Source organism: Camellia sinensis, chromosome 2, assembly GCF_055761805.1.
Source record: "Camellia sinensis isolate YWXY chromosome 2, ASM5576180v1, whole genome shotgun sequence".
In the NCBI taxonomy this organism is placed as follows: Eukaryota; Viridiplantae; Streptophyta; class Magnoliopsida; order Ericales; family Theaceae; genus Camellia; species Camellia sinensis.
In genome coordinates, this window is record NC_138962.1 from 198,152,819 (window position 1) to 198,177,199 (window position 24,381).

At 34.9% G+C, this 24,381-nt stretch overlaps 1 protein-coding gene across 2 annotated transcripts in view; it reads left to right on the forward strand.

The window, feature by feature from the left end:
* Window positions 1-2,350: 2,350 nt before the first annotated feature.
* Window positions 2,351-24,381, forward strand: part of LOC114307585 (uncharacterized) — a 32,760-nt gene continuing 10,729 nt past the window's right edge. Inside the window, exons 1-30 of one of the 2 annotated variants that reach the window (XM_028252981.2) lie at window positions 2,351-2,768; window positions 6,735-7,032; window positions 7,182-7,410; window positions 7,542-7,881; window positions 7,988-8,101; window positions 8,218-8,346; window positions 8,432-8,623; window positions 8,714-8,908; window positions 10,124-10,261; window positions 10,450-10,572; window positions 10,665-10,918; window positions 13,195-13,298; window positions 14,702-14,796; window positions 14,882-15,121; window positions 16,720-16,932; window positions 17,061-17,142; window positions 17,271-17,338; window positions 19,075-19,220; window positions 20,513-20,621; window positions 20,700-20,846; window positions 20,942-20,989; window positions 21,067-21,195; window positions 21,312-21,551; window positions 21,631-21,768; window positions 21,848-21,933; window positions 22,018-22,123; window positions 22,249-22,344; window positions 22,490-22,639; window positions 23,841-24,023; window positions 24,106-24,341. In XM_028252981.2, the coding sequence (XP_028108782.1) occupies window positions 2,670-2,768; window positions 6,735-7,032; window positions 7,182-7,410; window positions 7,542-7,881; window positions 7,988-8,101; window positions 8,218-8,346; window positions 8,432-8,623; window positions 8,714-8,908; window positions 10,124-10,261; window positions 10,450-10,572; window positions 10,665-10,918; window positions 13,195-13,298; window positions 14,702-14,796; window positions 14,882-15,121; window positions 16,720-16,932; window positions 17,061-17,142; window positions 17,271-17,338; window positions 19,075-19,220; window positions 20,513-20,621; window positions 20,700-20,846; window positions 20,942-20,989; window positions 21,067-21,195; window positions 21,312-21,551; window positions 21,631-21,768; window positions 21,848-21,933; window positions 22,018-22,123; window positions 22,249-22,344; window positions 22,490-22,639; window positions 23,841-24,023; window positions 24,106-24,341 (4,727 nt within the window). In that variant the 5' untranslated portion in view covers window positions 2,351-2,669. The remainder of the gene's footprint in view (window positions 2,769-6,734; window positions 7,033-7,181; window positions 7,411-7,541; window positions 7,882-7,987; window positions 8,102-8,217; window positions 8,347-8,431; window positions 8,624-8,713; window positions 8,909-10,123; window positions 10,262-10,449; window positions 10,573-10,664; window positions 10,919-13,194; window positions 13,299-14,701; window positions 14,797-14,881; window positions 15,122-16,719; window positions 16,933-17,060; window positions 17,143-17,270; window positions 17,339-19,074; window positions 19,221-20,512; window positions 20,622-20,699; window positions 20,847-20,941; window positions 20,990-21,066; window positions 21,196-21,311; window positions 21,552-21,630; window positions 21,769-21,847; window positions 21,934-22,017; window positions 22,124-22,248; window positions 22,345-22,489; window positions 22,640-23,840; window positions 24,024-24,105; window positions 24,342-24,381) is intronic. The other variant, XM_028252982.2, reaches the window with a different exon arrangement.

Sequence of the window (24,381 nt, forward strand, 5' to 3'; positions counted from 1 at the left end):
TTCATTTTGTTACATTATTTTCTTGTAAAAAAGAGTGTAAACACTTAGTGTGTTCGTAAGACAAACAATTTGTAGTGCTGCTATTGTTTGTAGTTGATCATTTCATCTTAGGAGATAGACGTCCACATTCTGAAAGCACCGTGGAGAGGACGAATCTGTCTTAAGGACACAGTGTCAAACACTGGATTTGATTAGAATAATATTCAAGATATTAATTAAGTAAGTTATTTATTTATTTTCTGTTTTATTATTATTTATTTAAATCAGATTTTAATTTTGTTTTGATAACAAAATAAAATATGTTTTTATTTATTTAATTCTATTTCTAGTTTGATTTTTGTAATCAAACATTTTTCTCTCATTTCCTTTATTTCTTTTGTATTCTGTTTGTTGTTAAGTACACAAACAGAATTAATCTTTTAAATACAGTGAAGATTGTCCAACATATTTCTATCTCCGGCGATGACAGCGGCAGAGTTGGGTAGCAGCAACGGGGACGACATCAACGAAAACGGCGGGCTTTCAAGCAGATCTTACTTTTCAAACCTTATCTTTAAGCAGATCGATTGTTTTCCCTAGATCGTAACTGTTTTTTTGATAAAAAAAAATTTTGTTGTTTGTTTTGTGTTTGGTTTGGATGACCCTTTGAGGTCTTGTTTATGTATTATTATTGTTTTATTAATATAATGTTTTTCTTGTTCTCAAAAAAAAAAAAAAAAGCATAAAAACATATTCAGTTATTAAGTTACTCACTCTTACAAACCCCATATGTCAACACCCCTATTTGTAATATTTAATTGGGCAAACTTCATCTTATCCCCGTGAGTTGGGTCATGTCATGTGTGGTTTATCCCATAATATTTATAAATGATTACATAACCTCTCCGTAGTTTGTGGATTGAAGTTCACCATTGAATATTCCATTTAACTTAAGAGTAAGTGTAAAAACACGTGGCAGATATAAGGGAGTTATATATTAATTTTCAAATTTCAATGGGGCAAATCGCACATGGAATATAATACAGGGGTTAAATCGCACATGGAATGAAGCACAGTAGGTTAAAGTGCAGTTTGCATTCCAAACAAATGATGAAAATACAAAGATATTTTAGTCTTTTTCATTAAATCATTAAAGGACCTAGTGGTGCGCTTTAATCCACAGACCATAAGGGGATTATGTGATTATTTTCAAATATTAAGAGATAAATCGCACATAACTCAAACTAGATGAAGTAAAATGAAGTTTGAGCTATTTAATTTATGGGTTGGACATATGTCAACATCCCTAATTTGGTATTTAGGCCAAGTTTGACATCCTTCAAAAAATTCAAAAAGTCAAAAAGTCACTATCCTATTTAAGTCACATCATCTTATTTAAGTCACATCACTTCTCTAATACATCACTTCACTAATACATCACTTCAAACCCAACCTAAATCCAATCCATATTTCATAAAAAGTCAAAAAGTACACTTATTTAGTTTTCCTAAACTTGGCCTTAATTTATGGGTTGAGCTTCTCTCTTATTCAAAATATGAATTGAATGGTACTATTTAGGCATGTGGGATCCATCAAATCTAGTTTTGATTATTCGAACGTTTCATTTTATCATTACTGACTTGTATATCGTTCAAAAAAATAAAATAAAATAAAGTCTATTTTACATTTGTAACTCTTTTATTTTATTGAATTTGTCTAAAAAAATATAATGGTGAATGGATTGTTTGGAATGATTTAAATAAATATATTTTTCAATTTAAAATTATATTTTCAAAATACAATTTCAAAAAATAATTCACTATGTTTGGTTTGAGTTTTTTGAATTAAATTTTTTGAAAATTGAGTTTTTTGGTTTTCGTTTTTTTTTTTGTTTTTAGTGAATATTTTTAAAATTTTAAATATTTTTTTTACCTTTTTAGATGCACCTTACTTAGATGTATCTAAAAAGTAAAAAATTTGTGAAAAAGTATTTTTAAAAATTAATAAATACATAAAAATACAAAAAATGTACTGAATTCTCATATTTTTTTGTATTTTTGGTATTTAGTGAATTTTTAAAAGGTTTTTTTCAATTTTTTTACTTTTTAGGTATATTTATGTTAGGTATGTCTAAAAATTAAAAAAATTGCTCAAAATATTAAAAAAATTCAGTAAAAATAAAAAAATACAAAAAATAAAAAAGTAGAATTTTTTTAAAAATATTTTAGAAAAATAGTAACCAAGCATAGTGATTAGTTTTCTAAATAATTTAAAAATCGAGTTAATTCTTTAAATTGTTTTTTTTAAAATATTAAAAAAAAAAACTCGCCAAACATAGCCTAAAAAACAAAAGAAAAAAAAAAAAAAAAACGTTAAATACAAGTCTGCAAGAGAAGATAAAAGACAAGTCTCTCTGTCTCTCTTTTTCTTTCTCTTTCTCTTCTCTCATTTCAAGTTTGTATCCATTGACCATCATCGCACGCACGCAACGATACGCTCCCAAATCCATAAACCCAGCCTCCCCGATCGGAAACCTTGACCCCACGTCTCTCTCTCTCTTCGATCTTGCTTCTTCTTGGGTCCGCTATCAATCCCCCGAAAGTCACTGAATCTTTGCTTTATTCTCAGATCCTCTCTCTCTCCACACTCCTTTCTCTGAAAAACCCTAGCATTTACTCGTCTCACTCGCTATGCTTCCTTTCTATTCGGCCCTCTCGGGCCAGATTCGCTATCTTCTTCAGTCCTTGAACGAATCCAACTCTGATTCTATCTTTGAAGAACTCTGTCAGGTATTTCTATAATATAATATAATATAATATAATATGTATGTGTGTGACTCGATTCTATCAATTTTCAACCTAGATTGCTTGTGGGTTAGTCGAATTTCACTTGATTCAATTTTAATTGCTATTATTGTCGTTTATTTTTGTAGAAACCCATCGATTCTGTATTTTTTGACCTAGGTTGCTTGTGGGTTACTTGAATTTCACTTTGATTTAGTTTGTTTAGGTTTGGAACTTTTCATTTCTATTGCTGTTGTTGTTGTTTTTGTTGTGGGTTTTATGGATGGGACAAAAAGAAAGAAAGAAAGAAAGAAAGAATGAGAAAGAAGAGCTGGGTTTTTGTGATATATTTCCTATTGGTTTAATATTTGATTGTTTGATCCTACTAACAACTGTAAGATGACTGCAAAGTGTGAATTCAGTTCAATTATTTTGGGAACTAAAGGTTACATGGGAATGATCACGAGCATGCCACGATGCACTTGATTCAATTTGTTTGGGTTTGAAACTAGGGCTGTACACGGGACGCGACAGGTTGGATCGGATTGAATCAGTTTTGACAGTCACCGACATCCGAACTGACACCTTCGGTTTGGCAAACTTTTCATCCGATGTCGACCGAAAACTGCGTCGAAACTGCATTGAAACCATTCGTTGCAGGTGGTAAAAACTTCGGTCGGTGCTGTAATGAAGTTCTATTATCTCAAAGTAAAGGGTGTGAGTAAGAAGAAAGGGTTTCTAGGCAAGAGAGGGAGGAGGAGGGTTTCAAGAGATAAGGAATAAGCAAAAACAGATCTTAACAACAACACTATCAACGCCGCAGTCTCAGCGTAGTCGATCTCAAGCCATCACCTCTGCCATGATCTCACACTGTCACCACTCTCGTAGAGAGAGCTGAGGTGCAAATCGTGAGCGAGAGAGGGAGCTAGTTAGAGACAGAGAGAAGGGGGGTGGGTGCGAGGGAGACGAAAGGGTTGAGAGAAAAGGTAGATGGAGATGAGTGTGGGTGAGAGAGAGGCTAAAGGTTTAAGAGACAGAGAGATGAGATGAGGGAGTGGAAGAAAGCGAAGAAAATAACAGGTAGAAGGGTGAGGTCAGATATTTGTTTGTCTTGGGGTGGGAAAATTTAGAGATACGAAAGGTTAAGAGAGGTTTGAGAGAGAGAGAGAGATATGGGAAAGTGGGATGAAAGAGAATAAGATAGAAGATGGAAAGGTTTTTGTGTTGGGAAGGTAAAATTTAAAGAGAGAGATAGACACGAAAGGTTGCATCAGATTATTGGAAAGGGAAGTCTTGGGAAAATGAAAAGTCGATTTGACTACATCAACAACAATTAAAGGTGTATGTGCATAGAAAAATCAAACATGTCTTGGGAGAAATGAATTTATTTTTACTTGGGGAGAAATGAATTTACTTTTACTTGGGCAGAAATAACGGACTATATATATATAATTAAGTCGGTTGGTTTGGGTTATTTGAGTATTTTTTTATTTAATCCGATGTTCGGCCGAAAAATCGAAGAAATTGTAGAAAAGGAACTGCAGCCGTCCAAATACGTGGTCGAAACTGCCCACAGTATGATCGGGTCGAATGGTTCAGTTTGGGTTTTTTTGGTGAATCGGAGGTGAACACCCCTATTTGAAACTATTCATTGCTACTGTTGTTGTTGTGGGTTTCATGGATGGTACAAAAAGAAAGGAAGAAATAATGGGAAATAAGAGCTGCGTTTTGCATTATATTTCTTACTGGTTTAAGATTTGATTGTTTGAGCCAAATACCAATTGTAAAGTGACTCTTAAAGTGTGAATTCGGTCAAATTATTTTGGGCATGGGAATGATCATGAACATGCTGTGAAGCAGTCTAAGAAGTGCTGGAAGATGTATAACAACTAAATTGTTGTGCTTATTTTATCAAAGGGAAAGGGAATTTAGTTGTGGGGAAGTCTTTTGGTGTTTGAGTTGTATGGAAAATAAAGTCAGCTACAAATATGAAATTAAAATGCAGTAGTGTTAGCAAACAAATCCCTCTAAACTAATTGACATGAGTATTTGATTTACCTTCCTGCAATCTTACATGTTCAAACATTGGCTGATAGTTCATTAGATCATTAAATTCATCCATTAATTACTCCCTATGCCCCAAATTTAGTGTTATGTTCGAGAATACACGGCATAAGAAAGCACGATAAGTGCAAGGATATTTTAGCCCTGTTTGATTATACTTATTTGCAACTCATTTAGTTTAAAATCTGAAATCACTTGCTTAAGCAGTTGTACTTCGAAATTATTTGGTTCCACTTTTTAGGTTTTTAGCTTATTTGCTTTTTTAGCTTCAAATTTTCAAAATTAAGCTAAACAAATTTAACTTTTTAGAGTTTAGTTTTTGATTTTTTTTGGAGCTAAAATCAACTGTTGTAAGTATTACTAAACGTGACCATTATATTTTTGGTACCACCTTTTCTAAACTGGCTTCAACAAAATTTGGGAAAGATAATTGTTTTGTTTATGGCACTTGTAATAAATTATATTGTACAGGTAATATAGGAAAGTGAAAAGATGATTGCTTTGTGTTTCCATAGTGAACATTTATTTTGGGATAGCCAAAAGTGGGAAAACAAGCAAGACGTTCAAGTTGGGTCGGATGGAGTATATTTGTCTATTCTAATTAGATAGCCTTGTCCCTTGGTGTATGAGGTTTTCCAATCATTTGCCTTGGGAGTGTTAAATAAGTGTTTGTCCAGTCTCTGAGATGTGTTACGTTCCGCTAGTGTCCAAGGAGGAGTGATATAATGGACATTGCTTCTTTTCAGAAGTATTTTTGCTCTTTAGACTTTTCATTGCAACGTTTGCAATTATAATCAAGTATTTAATACCAGAAAATAATTTGTGGTGGTTTAATTTCTCTAGTTTTAAATTTGACTAGTCATAAGGAAATGCATTTTTGTTCTCTTCTTAAATTCAAAACTAATTGTTACCAGGTTTAAAATTAGCCCTTGCTGTTTTTGTTATTCAGCCAACTTAAAGTATAGTTTTTTTTCTCATTACCTTCTTAACTATGTAGGATTTTGTTGTAAAATATAAACTTAAACCAAAATTTGTTGATTGATTCACGACATTTACTTAGTTTTGAGGTTTAATTGTTATTCTCATTTGAGCTAGAAGATGTAACAAATTGGAAAGACCGGGGAAATTTATAAAGTTTAGAGATTAGAGTCGTACGGTTCTATGACTTGATCTTATGATCCTAACGGTCATGATACGATCCTACCTCTGCTATGGTTTTTAATGCGATCCAGATCAATTTTAATTTTTGGATCGCAGGATCGCACTATCCTTCAATGCAGATCACGATTTTAATAACTATGTTTACACGAGATTTTTTTTTGCCTGAAGCAGGGTGGTTGGAACTTCTTGGTGGTGGTTTGGAATCCCTTGATCCTTTTATGGATGTTTGAGATTGAGAGTTGGAGTTAGCAGATGTATTCATTGATTTGTCGTATAGCATTGCTTTTTTTTTTTTATTGTTGGTAGGGTAGAGGGGAGTTGTGTAATGAGAAATGTACCAATTATCTATACCCATCCATGTACATACTTATGTGTGTTGACTATTTGCTGTGTCTATGCCCGGTTAAGAGTCTCTATCTTTTACATGATCCCACACTTTGGAAGGAGGAGAAATTGTGTCAGGTTGACAGGCAACTTAAAAATCTTTATTACCTATTATTTTGATTATTTACAAATTCATTTAGTTTTTGTTTTGTGATGAATTTTTTCTCGGTTTTTTTTTTCCTTGTCCTTTCTTGTACTTTTTTCTTGAATACATTTTTTTTTTCTTCTGTTTCTTGAAAAAAAAGATCGAAAAGAACCACTGAAGCCAGCTAATCCATTGAGATAAGGATTTGTTGTACTAAGTTGAGTTGATTCCATTTTGCACATGTATATACTTTACTGATTTTATGTTTTCCTTGACAGTATATTGGATATGGAACTGAGGGAAGCATGTTGCTTCTCCAAACCTGTTTGGATCACTTAAATATTTATGGGAGAGACTTGAAGAATATGCAACTGGAACCAATATTTGGTTCAATTTTCAAATATATATTGGATAAACCAAATTTCAGTACAGTGCTCTCTGAGTCCCTGAGAAGTACTGTGATTAATGAAGATTTTCTTGAAAGTCTCTCAAATGCTTTAAACTTATCAGCAACTGAGAAAATTGGAATTGGTCTTGCTTTGTCGGATTCAGAAAATCTGGACATCAGTATGTGTGGTAAGTTCCAACAGTCAACCTTCCATTAAAAGAAAAGTAAAGAAAAAGTTAATTGACATGTAATCCATTTTACTATTATTTTGGTTCTTTCTTTTTTTTTTCCTTGTTAAGTTTTTTGTGCATTTGTTTTATTGTCCATTGGTTTGCAGGGAAGAACTTTTGCATGGCTCAGATTGGGGAATTATTTGCCAGTCATGCATGTGTTGATTCTGCTGAACAAATTCAGAATATTTTTATGTTTCTTCATCGATCTGAGGGCCTCTCCAAGCATGTTGATTCATTCATGCAAATGTTATCTTTAGTGCAATTGAACAAGGGTGACCGATTTATTTTAGCTCCATTCCTTCTAGATGAATTGCGTGAGGCAACCTTCTTGAGGTAGTAATTATACATAATTTTTTGTGTTTTCTTTAGAAACAGCTTTGCTATTAGTTCATGCTTGTTCTGTTAATTCGTATGTCTTGTTTAAAATAACTAGATCATCATTTTGCTTGCCTTGTGTGCTCTAGGAACTTCGATTTGTTCGATGAAAGCAATGAAGATGATTTTGACGCTGTTCTAGCAGAAATGGAGAAGGAGATGAGCATGGCCGATATAATAAAGGAATTGGGTTATGGATGCACTGTTAATGTCTCACAGTGCATAGAGATGCTATCTCTTTTCTTACCGCTGGCTGAAATCACTGTCTCTAGGATATTTGGCACAATTGCTCGCACACATGCTGGGCTTGAGGACAATCAAAATGCATTTTCAACTTTCTATTCTGCTCTTGGCAGTGGCAGTTCATCTGATCTGCCATTATTGAGTTCCTGGAATATTGATGTCCTTATCGATTCAATCAAGCAGCTTGTGGGTTCTATTTACATAATCACTTTTTGAATCTTGATTTATCTATTTTTGTATAGCCATATTTGCTGTGCATTTCTTGTTTCTAATTTTAAATGTTGAACTGCAGGCTCCTGGAACCAACTGGATAAGTGTTGTGGAAAACCTAGATCATGAGGGATTCTACTTCCCCAATGAGGCAGCATTTTTCTTTTTCATGTCGGTTTATAGAAGTGCATGCCAGGTTGGTTCCCTGCATGACTTCACTACATTACATGCAGACTGCTTTTGTCGGATCTTTATGTGATTTGACAGAGTAAAATTCTTGCTGGTAATAAATCATTAGAACTGACACTGCAGGATCCATTCCCACTTCATGCCATCTGTGGGTCTGTTTGGAAGAATACAGAAGGCCAGCTATCTTTTCTTAAGTATGCTGTTTCAGTACCACCTGAAGTGTTTACGTTTGCACATTCTGGAAGGCAGCTGGTATGATGCTGCTAACATCTAGTTTTTCTTAATGACCTCATACTGGCTCTGGGTGATCTAAATATAGCTGAATTACTCTTTGCAGGCATATGTTGATGCTGTGCATGGTCATAAATTTCAACTTGGACATGCTAATCATGCATGGTTATGTCTTGACCTTTTGGAGGTGTTGTGTCAGCTAGCTGAGAGAGGTCATGCAAGTTCTGTTCGATCAATGCTTAAGCATCCTCTTGAGCACTGCCCTGAAGTTTTGCTTCTTGGGATGGCCCACATTAATGTACTGTAGATATACTTGTCCTTTGATGTTTGCCTATTTGTTTTGGTCAGTATTCTTTTGGGTTGGTTAACCTTGCTAATTTAATTACAGACTGCGTACAACCTTCTCCAGTATGAAGTTTCTTCTACTGTATTCCCCATGATTCTTAAAGATAGTATGAGGAGTGGCATAATTCTTCATCTCTGGCATGTTAACCCCAATCTTTTGCTGCGGGGATTTTTAGATGCTCACAACATTGATCCAGAAAATATGAGTAGAGTTTTGGACATTTGCCAGGAGTTAAAGGTAGATGCTACATTCCCTATGTTTGGTTTCAATTATCTAGAAATTGAGTTTTTTGTTTTTCGTGTTTTTTTGTTTTTAGTGAATATTTTTAAAATTTTAAGTAATTTTTTTTACTTTTTTAGATGCACCTTAGATGTGTCTAAAAAGTAAAATATTTGTAAAAAAATATTTTAAAAAATTAATAAATACGCAAGAATATGAAAAATGTACTGAATTTGCCTTTTTTTTTTTTTGGTATTTAGTGAATTTTTTATAGATTTTTTTCACAAATATTATACCTTTTAAGTGTATTTATGTTAGGTGTATTTAAAAATTAAAAAAATTTCTTAAAATATTAAAAAAAATTCAGTGAAAACAAAAAAATACGGAAAACAAAAAGTTTCTTTTTTCTGAAAATTGAATTTAGAAAACTCAAGCAAAACAAAACAAACTGATTTATTTTTTCGTCCCTAAAATTATTGTTCTCTTTTCTTATTCTTCTTTTTGTTTTGTTTTGTTTTGTTTTGCTTTTGTTGCTGTGTGTGTGTGGAAGAAATGTTGTTGATTGACAAAATGTAACATGTATTGCTGACCCCAATTAGTTGGGTCAATGCGTTATTCGTTTGGCTATTATTGATTTGTGGTTTAACCATGGTTAACTTGAAGATGCCCTGTTTTACTTACTGCTGATTATCTATCATCTGTATTATCTGAAGCAGTTTCAATTGTTTTACCTTGTTGCTATCCGTGTGTGTGTGTGTGTTTGTTGGGAGGATCTTACCACTTAAATTATGTTTACACAACTATAATACTACATAAATAACGTTATATGAGTATGATAGTCTTAGTATTTGCTTACTAGAGGGGAAACTTATTTACAAGATTGTGTTGTTTCAGCTGCTCAATTTAAAACTAAGATAAAGGTCTTTATTTATGTTTGAAGAAGGGCTATGCTCTGAGTTTGTGCGATGCATGAACCCTCTGTGTGTGTGTGTGTGTGTGTGCGCGCGCGCGTGTGTCACACTGCAGTAAGATTGTGCATGTTGCATCAAACCTTTGGTTGTCTTCTCAAAGAAAATATAGTCGTGCCATTGTTGTTTTGGATCCTTTTTGTGCATTTATCATTCATTCTTTGGGAAGCTATGGGTTTAGATCAACACTTCTGTGTAATTTTTTATAATTTCTATTTTTGATTGTTCATTCTCTATTTGTACTCATATCTCTTTTGTTATGCAGATACTCTCACCGGTATTGGACATGGTTCCTTCATGTTTTGGTATTAGATTGGCTGCCCTTGCTTCCCAAAAAGAACTTATAGACCTGGAGATGTGGCTGAGTTCTAATTTGAGTACTTACAAAGATATTTACTTTGTGGTAATGAGAGATGTTTCTGCTCCCCCCTTCCTACACTTCTCTTCCATCAGAAATTATGAGCAGAGTTCACTAAGAACTCATGCTGCAAGTTTATTTTGATCACCATTCATGACTATCATTATTACTCTTCTTGAAATTTGAAGAAACAATAGTAAAATTCGGCTGATATCCATGCTATTTGCTTCCAGGAGTGCCTTAAATTCCTAAAGGAGATTCAGTTTGGCGTATCTCAGGACGTTTCTGCTGAACATTTCAACCATTCTGGTCGCATTTGGAACCTCTATTTGGAGACAAGTCCTACTGTCTTGAAGGTTTTTGCTTCTGCAATTTGGCCATTCTAGTTGGTCATTATGAAAATTTCTTTCCAGTGTCATTGACCCTTGTAATCTATATATTTTTCCAGGTTCTTCAATATCATACGGGCTTGATTAGCTCTAGCCAGCTTTCTGAGGAATTGGAGAAGGTGAATGTAACATTCATGCATTCTACTTCAAGAATGAAGAATTCTGGGGCTAATGATTCATCACCCTCTGATGGATATGCGGAAGACATTGAGACAGAAGCAAATTCTTACTTCCATCAGATGTTTTCTGGTCAACTAACTATTGATGCGATGATTCAAATGCTTGCTCGATTCAAGGAATCTCCTGAGAAAAGGTGGATTTTTTTACTGGAGCTATTGTCTTTAGGACCATCACTTTTGCAATATTTTCATGTTTTTTGCAATATTTTCTTTGTGCGTAACATTTCCAATTTTGATGGCCCAGGCCTGCTCCCTTTTAGTTTCTATTTTTTTTCCAGTTCTACTGAACAATGGTCTTGATCTTGTTTTCATCCTATGACATCAAAAGCATATGGTATTAAAGGATTTCTGTTAACTGGATATGTTGATTTACATCAAACTTCATTTCCATTGGTCTCATTTTTTGATGGTAGTATCGTACCTAAGACACCGATTTGGGAAGCAAGAGCAGGTGCGGGGGAGTAGCCTTCTTAAAAATATCTTTAGTATGAGAGCTGCTCTAGAATGTGTATATATATATTTAAATAATTTATAAATGTGTAATTCTCTAAGTTCTTTTTAACGAACATATGAATTTTTTCTGTAAATCTACTGTGAATGTTGCATGTATGATGTGTCTAGCTGTTAGTGCTTTGGTTCCGTGTTTCCTGGTCCAGGTTTAAATCTTCAGCGCAAAATTATTCATTTTTTAAGTGAGACTTGCTAAGATGAATATTCCGTGAGTTTGATCTGCTAAATCCGCAGATGTGACCTGATTTGGCGCCCAACTCAGCAATCCGTGAGCTGGTGCGCCCAACACCACTGTGCAACAGATTAGGTGACTTAGATCATACGTTTAAATTTTTATGGCATGTGTTGATTTTTGAACAGTCCTCTTGGCATTTTACTTGAGTAAGAAATCTGTCATTTTGGGCAGAGTTGGAAAGGCAGTCTTGTCTCTATTTTGGTATTAAAATTTTCAACTTTTGTCTTCTCAGTAAAACCCAAAAATGATCATATGGAGAAATATGCTAGAATACCTTTTATTTTATGTAATTGTCAACTAAAATGGGCATAAAAGTGCTGTGGGGCCATTCAAATTTAAGGGGACAATCGTAGCACCAATACAGTATGATATTTATTTTTCATTTTGGTGGTAGGTATAAGTTTGTACATTTCCTATTTTATTAAAGGAAATGTCCAAAGCACCCTAAGGCTATGTTTGGTTCGTTAATGGGGGATATTGCAGAGTATAAGTTATCCAAGAATGAGTTATCCTGATTTTGTGACAAATTCTAACCCCGGGATAAGTTGTATTAGACCACAAAATTTTGCCAAATGCCGATAATTTTATCCAGGGATAAATTAGTCATATACTGCCTCCTCATTTCCAAACCAAACATAGCCTTACAGTATAATATTAGGAAGGTTGTATCCATTGCACGAGGGTCTCACTTACAGCTGAGCTTGGGAGAGGTAGTAGGTTGGTAGCCTCGCTCCACCTTTTTGTGGAGAGGTTGATTCCTGTGACTTGAACCTGTGCCTTGGCACTAGGGAGAGGAACTTGCTGTTGCTCCAGTTGACAACCCCTCTTGCTGTATAATATATTCATTCTTCATCTAGCCATGAAGCACGGACACAGACACGGACACGGGACACAGCAATTTCCAAAAAATGGGGACACAGACACGGTGGGGGACACGGCGAATTTTATTTTATTTATTTTTATATATTTTTATGTGTTATGTAGATTCATATTACATTCATCCTAAATCAAAATTAACAAACACTAACATAGTAACATTAATTCAATAAATATAACCACTACATTTAAACAAATCAATAGATTATCCATTCACAAAAAAGTCATAATAAACGATAGCAAGAACTAAGAAGAGAATGGAAAAACATTCAACATCCAACAATATTCTTTACAAAAGCACTAAATAAGAGGCAAAAAAAAAAAAAAAAAAAAGCCCCGCCGTGCCCCATGCTGTGTCCCCATATGGACACACGTGTCCCCGCCGTGTTCCCTACAAAAAAATCATAAATTAGAAGGTGTGTCCCGTACCTGTCCCCGGCGTGTCCCTGTGTTGGACACCACTACGGTACTGATTTTTGGAGGGTCCATGCTTCATAGTCATCTGGTGGTGTGGTGGAAACAATCATTTTATTGATTTATCTCTTGGGACATTCGATGACCCACTTTTATTGTTTACTGTTTAGTGGGAGAAAGAAAGATTGACTCTTCAAGTCTTGGTTAACAATCCATGTTCTGTTGTCTTCCACATCCTACGTGCATGAATCCTCCTTATGATAGATACTTGTTTGAAACGTAAATGCTCTGATGCCATTGAACTTTAAATGCAACGGTATTATTCAGATTTGTTTGATAGGTGTTGATTTGCTTAAACATCATATGAATTGACAGGGAACAATCAATTTTTGAGTGCATGATTGGCAATCTATTTGAAGAATACAAATTTTTCCCCAAGTACCCTGAGAGGCAGCTCAAAATTGCCGCAGTTCTCTTTGGTGAGGTTTTATTGGATACATGGTCCACCAACCTAATGGCATCATTATAGTTTGATTTTTTGTTAAATTTCTACTGTTATGGAATTTGTTGAAGTTATATTACTTATTAGCTTATATTCCACACAATTCTTCATCTTTGCTATCATCTAATCCTCAGTCAAGTTACTTTTGTTTTTCACATCATATGAAGTGCTTTCAGGTTGTGTTGTTTGGCTCAGCCTTGGTTCACATATTTCGTTGTGAGGTACAAGTAGGCCTTGTTTGTCAGTCAAAAAAACCAGGGAAAGGAAAAATTTCCAATAATTGAAGGATCTGTCTGGTATTCTTTTTATTTTTAATGTTTTTGTTTTTCATTTGCATTTTTTGTGTTTTGGAAACAAAAAAGCAATGAAAAGTTTGAAAACATTCAATTGTTTTTCATTTAATTTGAATTTGTATAAAAACAATTTTCAAAAATTCAAAAATGTTTTCCACCAAACAAACGGGTTTTCATCCAAAACCTATTATCTTGGCCTCCTCACCTTTATTGTTGCTTGTAACTTCAAAAACTTCATTCTCCTTGTCAATTATTTATAAGACTCAGACAAATGAGTTAAATCTTTTCCTCATGTTTTACATTTTCTATCTTCACTAATGCATGGTTTGATGTAGAATTATTCTCAGCAGCCAAAACAATGGCTGAGCAGCCAGCTAAGAGAATGATTGATTGAGGGTAAAGCAGTAGAGGGAGTAGAAGAATAGGTATTGTAGCCAAGGCAATCACACCTACATTGTCTGGCAGTCCTGACTTCCATCTTAGGGAAGATGTATCAAACCTAAAAAGAAACAGCTTTTGAAGATCTCTTCATTTGATGCTAAAAAAACACCACTACATCATACGTGGCATATAATGCATCAATTATCATCGGGTTGTTCCATTTTAAACTTGGTTAAAATAAAATCTTGCCTCACATGAAACTGGGTATTTGAACTGCAAGTATGATAACTTCTGTGCTCAGAAGCATGATGGTCTTAAGAGATACTGAAATTTTCGGGGAACAATTTTTTGACCTAGTTGTTCATTCATGCTTTTTACAAAGCATGTGTGTGTGACGTGCAAGCTTTCAGTTCAAACTTTTTGGTTTCATTAGTGGCATATTTGTTCCTTTAAGGATCTTGACATTAGGGATTCTAATGGTCATATTTAAATTGCATCTTCAGTTTCTTCAGCAAATAAATGCTTTATATTGATTGCATTCTAGGTTTCTAGCCCCTTTTTAAAACCAGACTAATTAGCTGCTTTTGCTTGCTGTAGTTTCTTTGTGACGTCTCACATAATTGGAGGTTTCATTTTTTCTTAATTGATTTTATATATTTTTTACATGTATGTTATATTTGTGGAATGGTTTTGAATTGTATTCCAGGTTCTCTCATCAAGCATCAGCTTGTAACTCATCTCACCCTTGGTATTGCCCTCCGAGGTGTTCTGGATTCACTGCGTAAACCTGCAGATTCCAAAGTGTGTATTATTCTCTAGTTATTGTGTTTTCTCGTATTTATTGTTATTTACTATGGTATGTTACTGATGGCCTTTCTGCACACAGATGTTTGTGTTTGGGACCAAAGCTCTGGAACAGTTTGTGGACCGTTTGATTGAGTGGCCACAGTATTGCAATCATATCTTACAAATATCTCATCTGCGTGGTACTCATTCTGAGCTTGTTGCATTCATTGAACGGGCACTTTCCAGGATTTCAGCAGGTCATGCAGAGTCAGATGGAGCACACGGTACTTCTGCTGATCAACAGCATGGTTCTATTCAGGCTACTGAAACAAACATGGAGGTGTGCATAACTTTTTTCTTCTTGATCCAACTTACTGCTAAATGAACACGATGCTTTGCTTTTTTTTTTTTCCTTCATAAAATACTGTTAAATATATCAATCAGATTCACATTGAAGATATCATGAAAATTATTAATAATAAAAGTTTTGTGAAATGTTCTTTCTGCACTTGTATGAAGTATAAATGGGATATGATTACTGATTTGGGCACTTGGTATTGTGGCACACCCTGCTTGAACGGCTATTTATTACTGTTCCTTACTCGCTTTTTTTATGAGTTTGGAGGTTTTCTTTGGTATTTTAATTTCAATAATCAATTATAAGGGTGATTTATATGTGGTCGTGGTTTGGTACATGTTTAACAAAGCCTTATTTTTGTGTTTTTCCTGGCATTTATTCTTTGAGTTATAACGTTGCCCTGGGAATAAATGTTGTGCCTTGCACCTGCTTTATCTTCTCTGCCATCTATTTTGTTTCTAAAAATAAGATATTGAGTGATTCCATTTGGTTTGAGTTTTTTCTCTTTTCCATGATTATATAAATTCTCATTTTTTGAAAATTGATAACTTTGCACGCCATTAATTTCTTTTTTTTTTTATAATAATTTCACACCATTTGATTTTAAAATGGAAAAATTCCCCAATTGCTTGAAATGTTATGGGGTTTGAGTTTGACCACATTATTGCCTTAATAGAGAATTCTCCTGTCTTTAGTATGGCAATCCCTTTTGTTTGGAATTATTTGATATATATATATATATATATATCATATTAGGACACTTTACATTCTAACTCTTATAATGAGTAATGTCTACAACCAACTTAGTATTTTGGTATTTTGTGTTATTTTTGTTGAGAATTTATCTTTTCATATTTGGAACCATTCAGCTGACGTCTATTTTGTGGAATTGAATTTTGGTTTCAAATCACATTATGGACATGTAAGAAGGCAGGTGAGTTGTGTAATTCTAAATGTTACGTCCGTACGTTTTATTTATCCAAATTTGATGTCACTTGTTAGTTGAAGACCTGGCTTTTAAATTATAGCAATGTTTTTTAGAAACAACTCTTGACGTTAATGGGAGATAGAGATTCTACGAAACATAAAGATGATGATCAAATATAGAATATATTAGATGAACCTCAACATAAGGTTTCAGCGAAATTTGGATGATATTTGATATTTCTTTGTGTACTAACATTTGCTTTCTTGTGAATGCCACAATGTGCATGGATTTTGATGATGTCATCTTAGCATTTTATGGTCCCTTGTCTAATGTATGACTTTCTTTGCACATAGTGTACCATTACAGTCTGTGGGACATTGATTTCAGAGACATCATTTGGCCGTATCTTCTTATATGTGAAAATAAGTTTCAACAATGATAATAATTCAGGCAGTTTTATATGTAATGTTTAGATGATGGTCAGAAAGCCGAGGATAGTAGTCAGTATAAGTCATGCAGTTTTATATATAATGTTTACATTCCTCAGTAGTGACATCACAATAATATTTTGTGGCTTAATTTTGTGGATGTTTTTATGAAGCTGGCCATTCAAATGATTTATGCAATCTTATGGTTACTTCTTTGTCCTCAGATGCCTGGTTCATCATTCCCATTGATTGCATCTGTTAGCACGCAACTTGGATCGCAAATTTCTTCTTCAATTCAACTTCAACAGAGACATCAAGTTCGTTTGGATGATGGTCAGAAGGCCTCTGGAACTTCGTCTAACTACGTGAAGCCTCTTACATCTACTGCAGGGCAGTCTTCACTCATTCCTGCCAGTGATGCAGCTGGCAATCAGAAGGCATGCAGTTTGATTCCTTTTCAGTTGCAAGTGTATTCAGTGTAAATTCTGCTTTTTGTGGTATCCTTTTTGTGGGTTCAAAATTTCGTTTTTGATTTTTTTTTTTTTGTTCCCTGCTTAAAATTCAGTTACAGAGTGCATCGAGTGCTTCATCTGTACTGTCCTCCTCTACTGGTTTTGCTCGTCCATCTCGAGCAATTACCTCAGCAAGTAATTTTCTGTTTCTACTTAATATGCATGGATTTTTATTTTCTGTCATTTGTATGTGTGCACGTTTGTGTGGTTGGATACTTGTGCCAGTTTTGTGAGCATGTTTTGGTTTATATTTATTTGTACAGGGTTTGGCTCTGCTTTAAATATTGAAACACTTGTTGCTGCTGCGGAGAGAAGAGAAACTCCTTTAGAGGTAATTTATTCAAAGTTTGATTGTCATCTATATGTATATATATATTTTTGATTTTTATTATCACCTATGTAGTGTGCAGGGGGTATTTGTTGCATGCGTTGTAGATCACAATTTCTTACTAAGCTATCTGGAATTGACGTATTCATCGTTCACCAAAACAATAGCCTAGATTTGCCTCCTTGTTCAAATAAAAATTGCGTGCCTCCTGTGATAGCATTTTGAGAACTTGAGACTACTTTGCTTACCACCGCTTTCAAGTAAAAAGTCAACACTTCTATATGATGCTTTTACAGCCCCCTCCAAACAGAGTCGAAGCCATGAAAATACATTTAGGCTTTTCTCAAATCCATCCTAGATTTAAACATTGCCATTGAACCTGTCACAGCCTCCTTAATTATCCACTAAAGGTTCTAACAGGGTCTTTCCAAACACTCTCTTACATGAGAGAGGATAACACAATGAGCTCTACATTCAGGAGCATCTAACCCCCATATCTCAACACCATGCAATTAGCTGACACCTCCATACGCTTGAGACCCCCTTTGAAAAACACGACACCCATAATTTTTTTTCAAAAAGGAAACAAAACTCGAATTGCGTACCCTATTCAGAGAACTCCTTGTAAGCATCCACTTCAGTATGCTTTGAACCAAATTCCTCTTTTGTGGACAATCATTGACTTGTGAACTCTCCTTTATTGCTGTTCATTATACAGTCTGATGGAATAAGGAATCCTTTGTTCCATATTTTGTTATGTTTATGATCTTAATGATTCCCTTGCAAAATATAACACACTGCCATCGCTGTTTAACTAATTAGCGATGTCAGAAATAAGGCCAGCAATCATTTTCTGCTTCTAGTTTGCTTAAAATCTTTATCCTCATCTTATAGTTAATGTTTCATTGAAATTGCTCCTTTGGGATTACATCATAATTTGATTTTCATTTTACATACACTTATTGCTGGCATCAATATGCGCCCTCCCATAAAGTGGTGGATATGAAGGAAATAAAATAAATCCTGCAGAGCCACCCTTTGTTAGTGTAATTTGCCTTTTCATACATATGTTTTCCTCAAACTTTTCAATAATCAAAGTTTTGAAATGGCTATTATATGGAGATTCGGAAGCGTTCAGGTGATAACCATCATGCACCCATTTAAATATATGATGTCCTCACAAGGACTCCAACTGTCACTTATATCTAGATTGGACTGGATCTGGCATAATCTTATGTTTGTAGTAGGCTTAGCTTGGTATTTGGTGCTCACAAGGACTACGACCAGCACTTATAGCTAGATTGGACTGGATCTGCCCGAATCTGCCTGAATCTTATGGTTATGATAGGTTCAGTTTTAATAATCAACCTGATCAACCTCACGGTTTTTATCTATTATTATCTTTTAATAATTTAATGATATCAATATTTGTGAAAGTTAATTTCTATTGATAGTGAACGCCATATAATGATATATCATGATAGAGGAAAGGATATCATTTGGAGCTTACTGGCATATCTGCAATCTGTATTGTGTGATATGTCTGTTTGTCTGTTATATTTGTGAAAGTTAATTTCTGTTGATAGTGAATGTTGTATAATGATATATCATGATAGAGGAAAGGATATTACTTGGAGCTTACTGGCATATCTGCAAGCTGTATTGTGTGATGTGTCTGTTTGTCTGTTATATCTGTTTAATGGCTAATTTGTTTTAAAATTTTAACATTCTTTTTGCAGGCTCCAGCCTCTGAGATTCAGGACAAGATTTCGTTTATTATTAATAATTTATCTGCTGCAAATGTTGAAGCTAAAGCAAAAGAATTTACTGAATTTATGAAAGAGCAGTACTATCCCTGGTTTGCTCAGTACATGGTAATGAAAAGGTGAGTAAGACAAGTTATCCATCATGTAGTGAATATATCTGCTGCAAATATCGGTAATGAGAATTCAGTCCATCTTGTAGAGTGTTTTTGAGCCTCTAACATAGTTGGGTAAGGGGAAGGGCAAAACCTTTCTTTTTGCCCTTTTGGATTTTGTAAACACTGTGGAGGTCCAAGTTCTTTTTTTTATTTTTTGTAAAAGTAAGTTTCTTTTGTATACATCCTCTATACTACTGTTTGTAGGGGGGTGGGCGTTGTGCTGCGTTGGTCATGTTCGTGTTTGTGTTGTCATTTTGGATTTATGTCCAAATTATCTCAACACTAACCCAACTTGTTTATTTTTTCGTGTTATTGAGTCTTGCCATTTTCGGGCCGTGTCCGGTTTGTGTTGTATTACTGTGTCATGTCAAAAGTTTTCGCCCTTAGTTCAAAATACTGAGTGTATTGAGAAATTAATTTTTTTTCACCACTAGTTAAATTTCATAAGTCTAATCTTTGATGAAATTATTCATAAAAATGTTAGATTTCAATGCAATTCCATTTCTCCAATTTACAAAAACTATACCTCATTATTTTTTACTAGATTGACTCTACAATAGTAGACAAAAAATACATTATAAATGAAAAGGAAAAAGAACACTATATTAGCTTTAAAGTCCTATTTTACACACTTTCTTGTTCAGTTGTATGGAGTTACGTAGGGGATTCAAATTTGTCATGGCACCCCTTAGTGGAAATAAAATTATATAATGTGTAACTAATTCTTCGTTACACTAGTTATCTGTGTTAATTTTGGCCCCATTTGGGAACTTGGCTATTTTAGTTGGTTTTTTGGCTATTATATGAGATGAAAAAAAGTTGTGTTTGGGATGATTTGTGGATTTTTGATGGATGTGTAGAATGTGACATTTTGTCTTATTGGCTATTTTAGCCCCCCTTTTTTTTTTTTTTTTGTCTTTATTGGCTATTTTAGCCAAAATCCTTCAAACCAAAACATTCGTGTTGTAAAGGTTCAACATTGACCTGACCCATTTAATACCCGCGTTATCTTGTACGGTTCAAGTTGTGTTGACACGTCATGTTGAAAATTCTCACCCTTAACTTTTTGCACCTTGACTATTAATATATATGTATGTAACCTCTTTGTACACGTGTTTTCTCTTGTGTACCATTAAATGCTTATGGTATATTTCTGTTGTTTTATATTCTCGTTAATAGCTTTGATCCAGTACCTGCTTCCTTGTATTTTGTTAATTTGGATGTTCTGTTTCATGGTTTGTTGAACTTCCTGACAGAGCAAGCATTGAGCCAAATTTTCACGACTTGTACTTGAAGTTTCTAGACAAAGTTAACTCAAAGCCTTTGAACAAAGAAGTTGTACAAGCCACTTATGAGAACTGCAAGGTTTATGTCATATATGTTCATATCTGTTGATAGAGTTAATTAGAGGAAAATAAATATAACCTCTACATGTCTTTTCAGGTTCTTTTAGGGTCGGATCTTATAAAATCGAGTTCAGAAGAGCGTTCCTTGCTAAAGAATCTTGGAAGTTGGCTTGGGAAGATCACAATTGGTAGAAACCAAGTCCTGAGAGCACGTGAGATTGATCCCAAGTCTTTGATCATAGAGGTAATTCTTTTGTTCAGCAGTCTTCTCGGAGTTGATTCTTTCTAAACAAGATTTTCTTTGTTGTCATTATATGCCATTTGTGTGTTTTTTGACAGGCATATGAGAAGGGTTTGATGATTGCAGTAATTCCATTCACTTCCAAGGTATGATTATTGTGGTCGTTCAGGTGTATGCTCTGGACTTGGGTGCTGTGATATTCATATTCTATTACCTGCTGCAGGTTTTGGAACCATGCCAAAGCAGTCTAGCTTATCAACCTCCTAATCCTTGGACAATGGGTATTCTTGGATTACTTGCTGAGATTTATGCAATGCCAAATTTAAAAATGAACCTCAAGTTTGATATCGAGGTATATATATGCATGTATATATGTCTCTACATGTATTGTTTTTGTGCTGAGTGCTTCTCTGGATTTCAGGACTATCTATTCATATATTTATTTAATATATTCTTTTGACGCTTCAGGTCCTATTCAAGAACCTTGGTGTTGATCTGAAGGACGTAACTCCAACTTCTCTGCTCAAGGACAGGGTAAGGCAACTTGAAGGAAATCCCGACTTTTCCAACAAAGACGTTGGTGCGTCTCAACAACAGATGGTTGGTGAAGTCAAATCTGGTACAATATCTACCCTAAATCAAGTTGAGCTACCGCTTGAAGTTGCCACCCCAGCTCATCCTGGTGGCCATTCACATATATTGTCTCAGGTTTGTATTTCTTAATTGGATGCCATCTATTATACCAGCCTTCAAATAATCTGACAAACAAATCTTGTGTTGGATCTAGTATGCTGCTCCTCTCCATATATCTTCTGGTGCGTTGTCGTTGACGGAGGATGAAAAACTGGCAGCTTTAGGCTTATCTGATCAGCTCTCTTCTGCTCAAGGACTATTACAACGACAATCACCATTTTCTGTTAGTCAGGTTTTGTTGTGTTTGCTTCTTCTATTCATCTCGTAATCATTCATTGGCTGCTTGCATAAAGCTTGTGATTGTTTTGCAGCTTCCAGCGCCAGCATCTAATATTGAACAACAAGTTATTGTAAATCCAAAGCTTCATGCATTCGGCCTGTACATGCACTTTCAGAGGTTTGAAACTGTTATTCAAATTCTCTTTTTCTATTTGCAGAGCAAATTATCAAATATTTTATGACAAAATTTATGTCTTTACAGTGTCGTTCCAATCGCTATGGATAGAGCTATCAAGGAGATAGTATCTGGCATTGTGCAGCGCAGTGTTTCTATAGCAACTCAAACAACAAAAGAACTTGTTTTGAAGGTCTTATTATTATTATTATTCTTTCAGCCATATGATAGTATTATTATTATTATTATTTTTATTTCATGCATAGGATAATTTGTTATTAGTTGCTTTCTTACTAGAGAATAACAATGCAATTGTAGGATTATGCCATGGAGTTAGATGAGACACGCATACGTAATGCAGCACACTTGATGGTTGCCAGTTTGGCTGGAAGTTTAGCTCATGTAACATGCAAGGTTTCATCTCAAACTGGATATCTCTTTTGCTGTTCTATTGTCCTGTTTTGTTATCTGAAAATATAGCATTCCTATCTGATTGGAATCTTATGTTTGTCTGCCTTTGTTACCTGGTGTTTGACAATGATTGGGTGATTACTGATAGGAACCCTTACGTGGCTCAATATCAAGTCAGCTTAGGAATTCACTTCAGGGTTTAAATATTGCAAGTGAACTTGAACAAGCTGTGCAACTTGTTACTAATGATAACCTTGATCTGGGCTGTGCACTGATTGAACAAGCTGCAACAGAAAAGGTTAGATTGCTTTCTTTTTTCTTCTATAGGAATGCATTTATGCATATATTTATCTATCCGTTAATGCATATGTTCACTTCAGTGCTTTTGATTCACATTATGCTAAATTGATAATGCGTGCAATAACAGGGAACTGTTTTCACTTCTAATATTTGGAAAAGCTGTTTTAGAAGTTGTATAGAAAACCGAAGAATACTTTGTTGTTGGATAAGGTTCTGGGAAGGCCCTTCTCTTCTCTCATCTCTCTCATGCCCACAGAAACACGCAGAAAATCAGTACATGCTTATCCAAACCATGAACGCCACAAGGACAAAATGGTATTAATTACGTAAGTTATCATAATATGAGAACACTGGTTCTTTATGGAGTGGTGTCTACTCTTCACCTGTGTCTTCCTCGAAGGAAGCTTGCTACACATGTGAAATATGGGTTAACAAGTGTGGATTGAGAGGGAGAGTTGATCAATCATCCCTAGACACTACAACTGCAAAAACTTAACGTATAACTACAGTGCATACTCCTTGCCTTATTCTTTCTTAAGAATATAGGTCTGTAGAATTGCTGTACCTTGTGGTAGTTTTTGATTCATGTATAAATGTTGATGCATAGACAATAAAGTTTTCTTCAGACTTCCACACTTTTAGGTGAAGATGCACTATGCAGTGTATATGGATTAGTATATTCCTCCTATAGAATCGTTGGTGAACACAAATACAAAAGCGGCCAAGAGTGGCGTTGTTCGTAATCTGGAAAAAGTTGTATTAGATGTGATTTCATAAAATGTATCTGGCTTGAGACATTCATGTTTTTAGGGGTTTCACAGGTAAAACATGTAGAATGGAGTTAGTTCTGAAGCCAGGTGGCTGGATGCGGCCCTTTCCCCCACAAAATATGTGGGTTGCACCTATGTGAAAGAGTGGGCTGTGGATTCCATCAATTTTGGCTGTGGATATAGCTGTTCCCAACTTATGTTTATGTTCACAAAATTGACTTTGTTGGTTTTAGTTGTTTGCATATTAAATGTTGTATAAAAATGTTCATATATATAATTTAATTTATACTATTTTGTCTATATGTAAAGGCTTGATTGACTGATCAAGGATGTTTGCAGATGAATATCTTTTTGTGGCAATACAACATTAACATAATCTTCTTTTTTTTTTTTGGTGGTGGTTTTTTCGGCCTATGTTGCTTTATACAGGCAATACAAACCATCGATGGGGAAATAGCTCAACAACTTTCTGTAAGAAGGAAGCATAGAGAGGGTCTTGGTCCTGCATATTTTGATTCAGGTCTGTATGCACAAGGTCATGCCGGAGTTTTACCAGAAGCCCTTCGCCCTAAACCTGGCCGGTTATCCCATTCTCAACAACGTGTTTATGAGGTGACCACCTGCTAATCTTTGTGAGATATATCTAGGCTGCCGAGGATGGTATTGTCTGATTGCATTTTTTTTTTTCTTCCAGGATTTTGTTCGGTTACCCTGGCAGAATCAGTCAACCAATAGCTCAAATGCCCTACCAGTTGGCCCTTCGGTTTCATCTGTCAGTGCTGGCATGTCCTGGACATTTAACTCAGCGTCAGGACAACTGAACCCAGGCATTTTCTCATCTGGCATAGGAAACACAGGAATTAGTGCAGTGGTTCAGCCCTTGGACCTTGTCTCTGAGGAGATGGATTCTAGTTCAGCTCAGCTTCATAGGTGTTTTTTCTTTTCTAGATTTTCAGTTTCTTAAACTCAA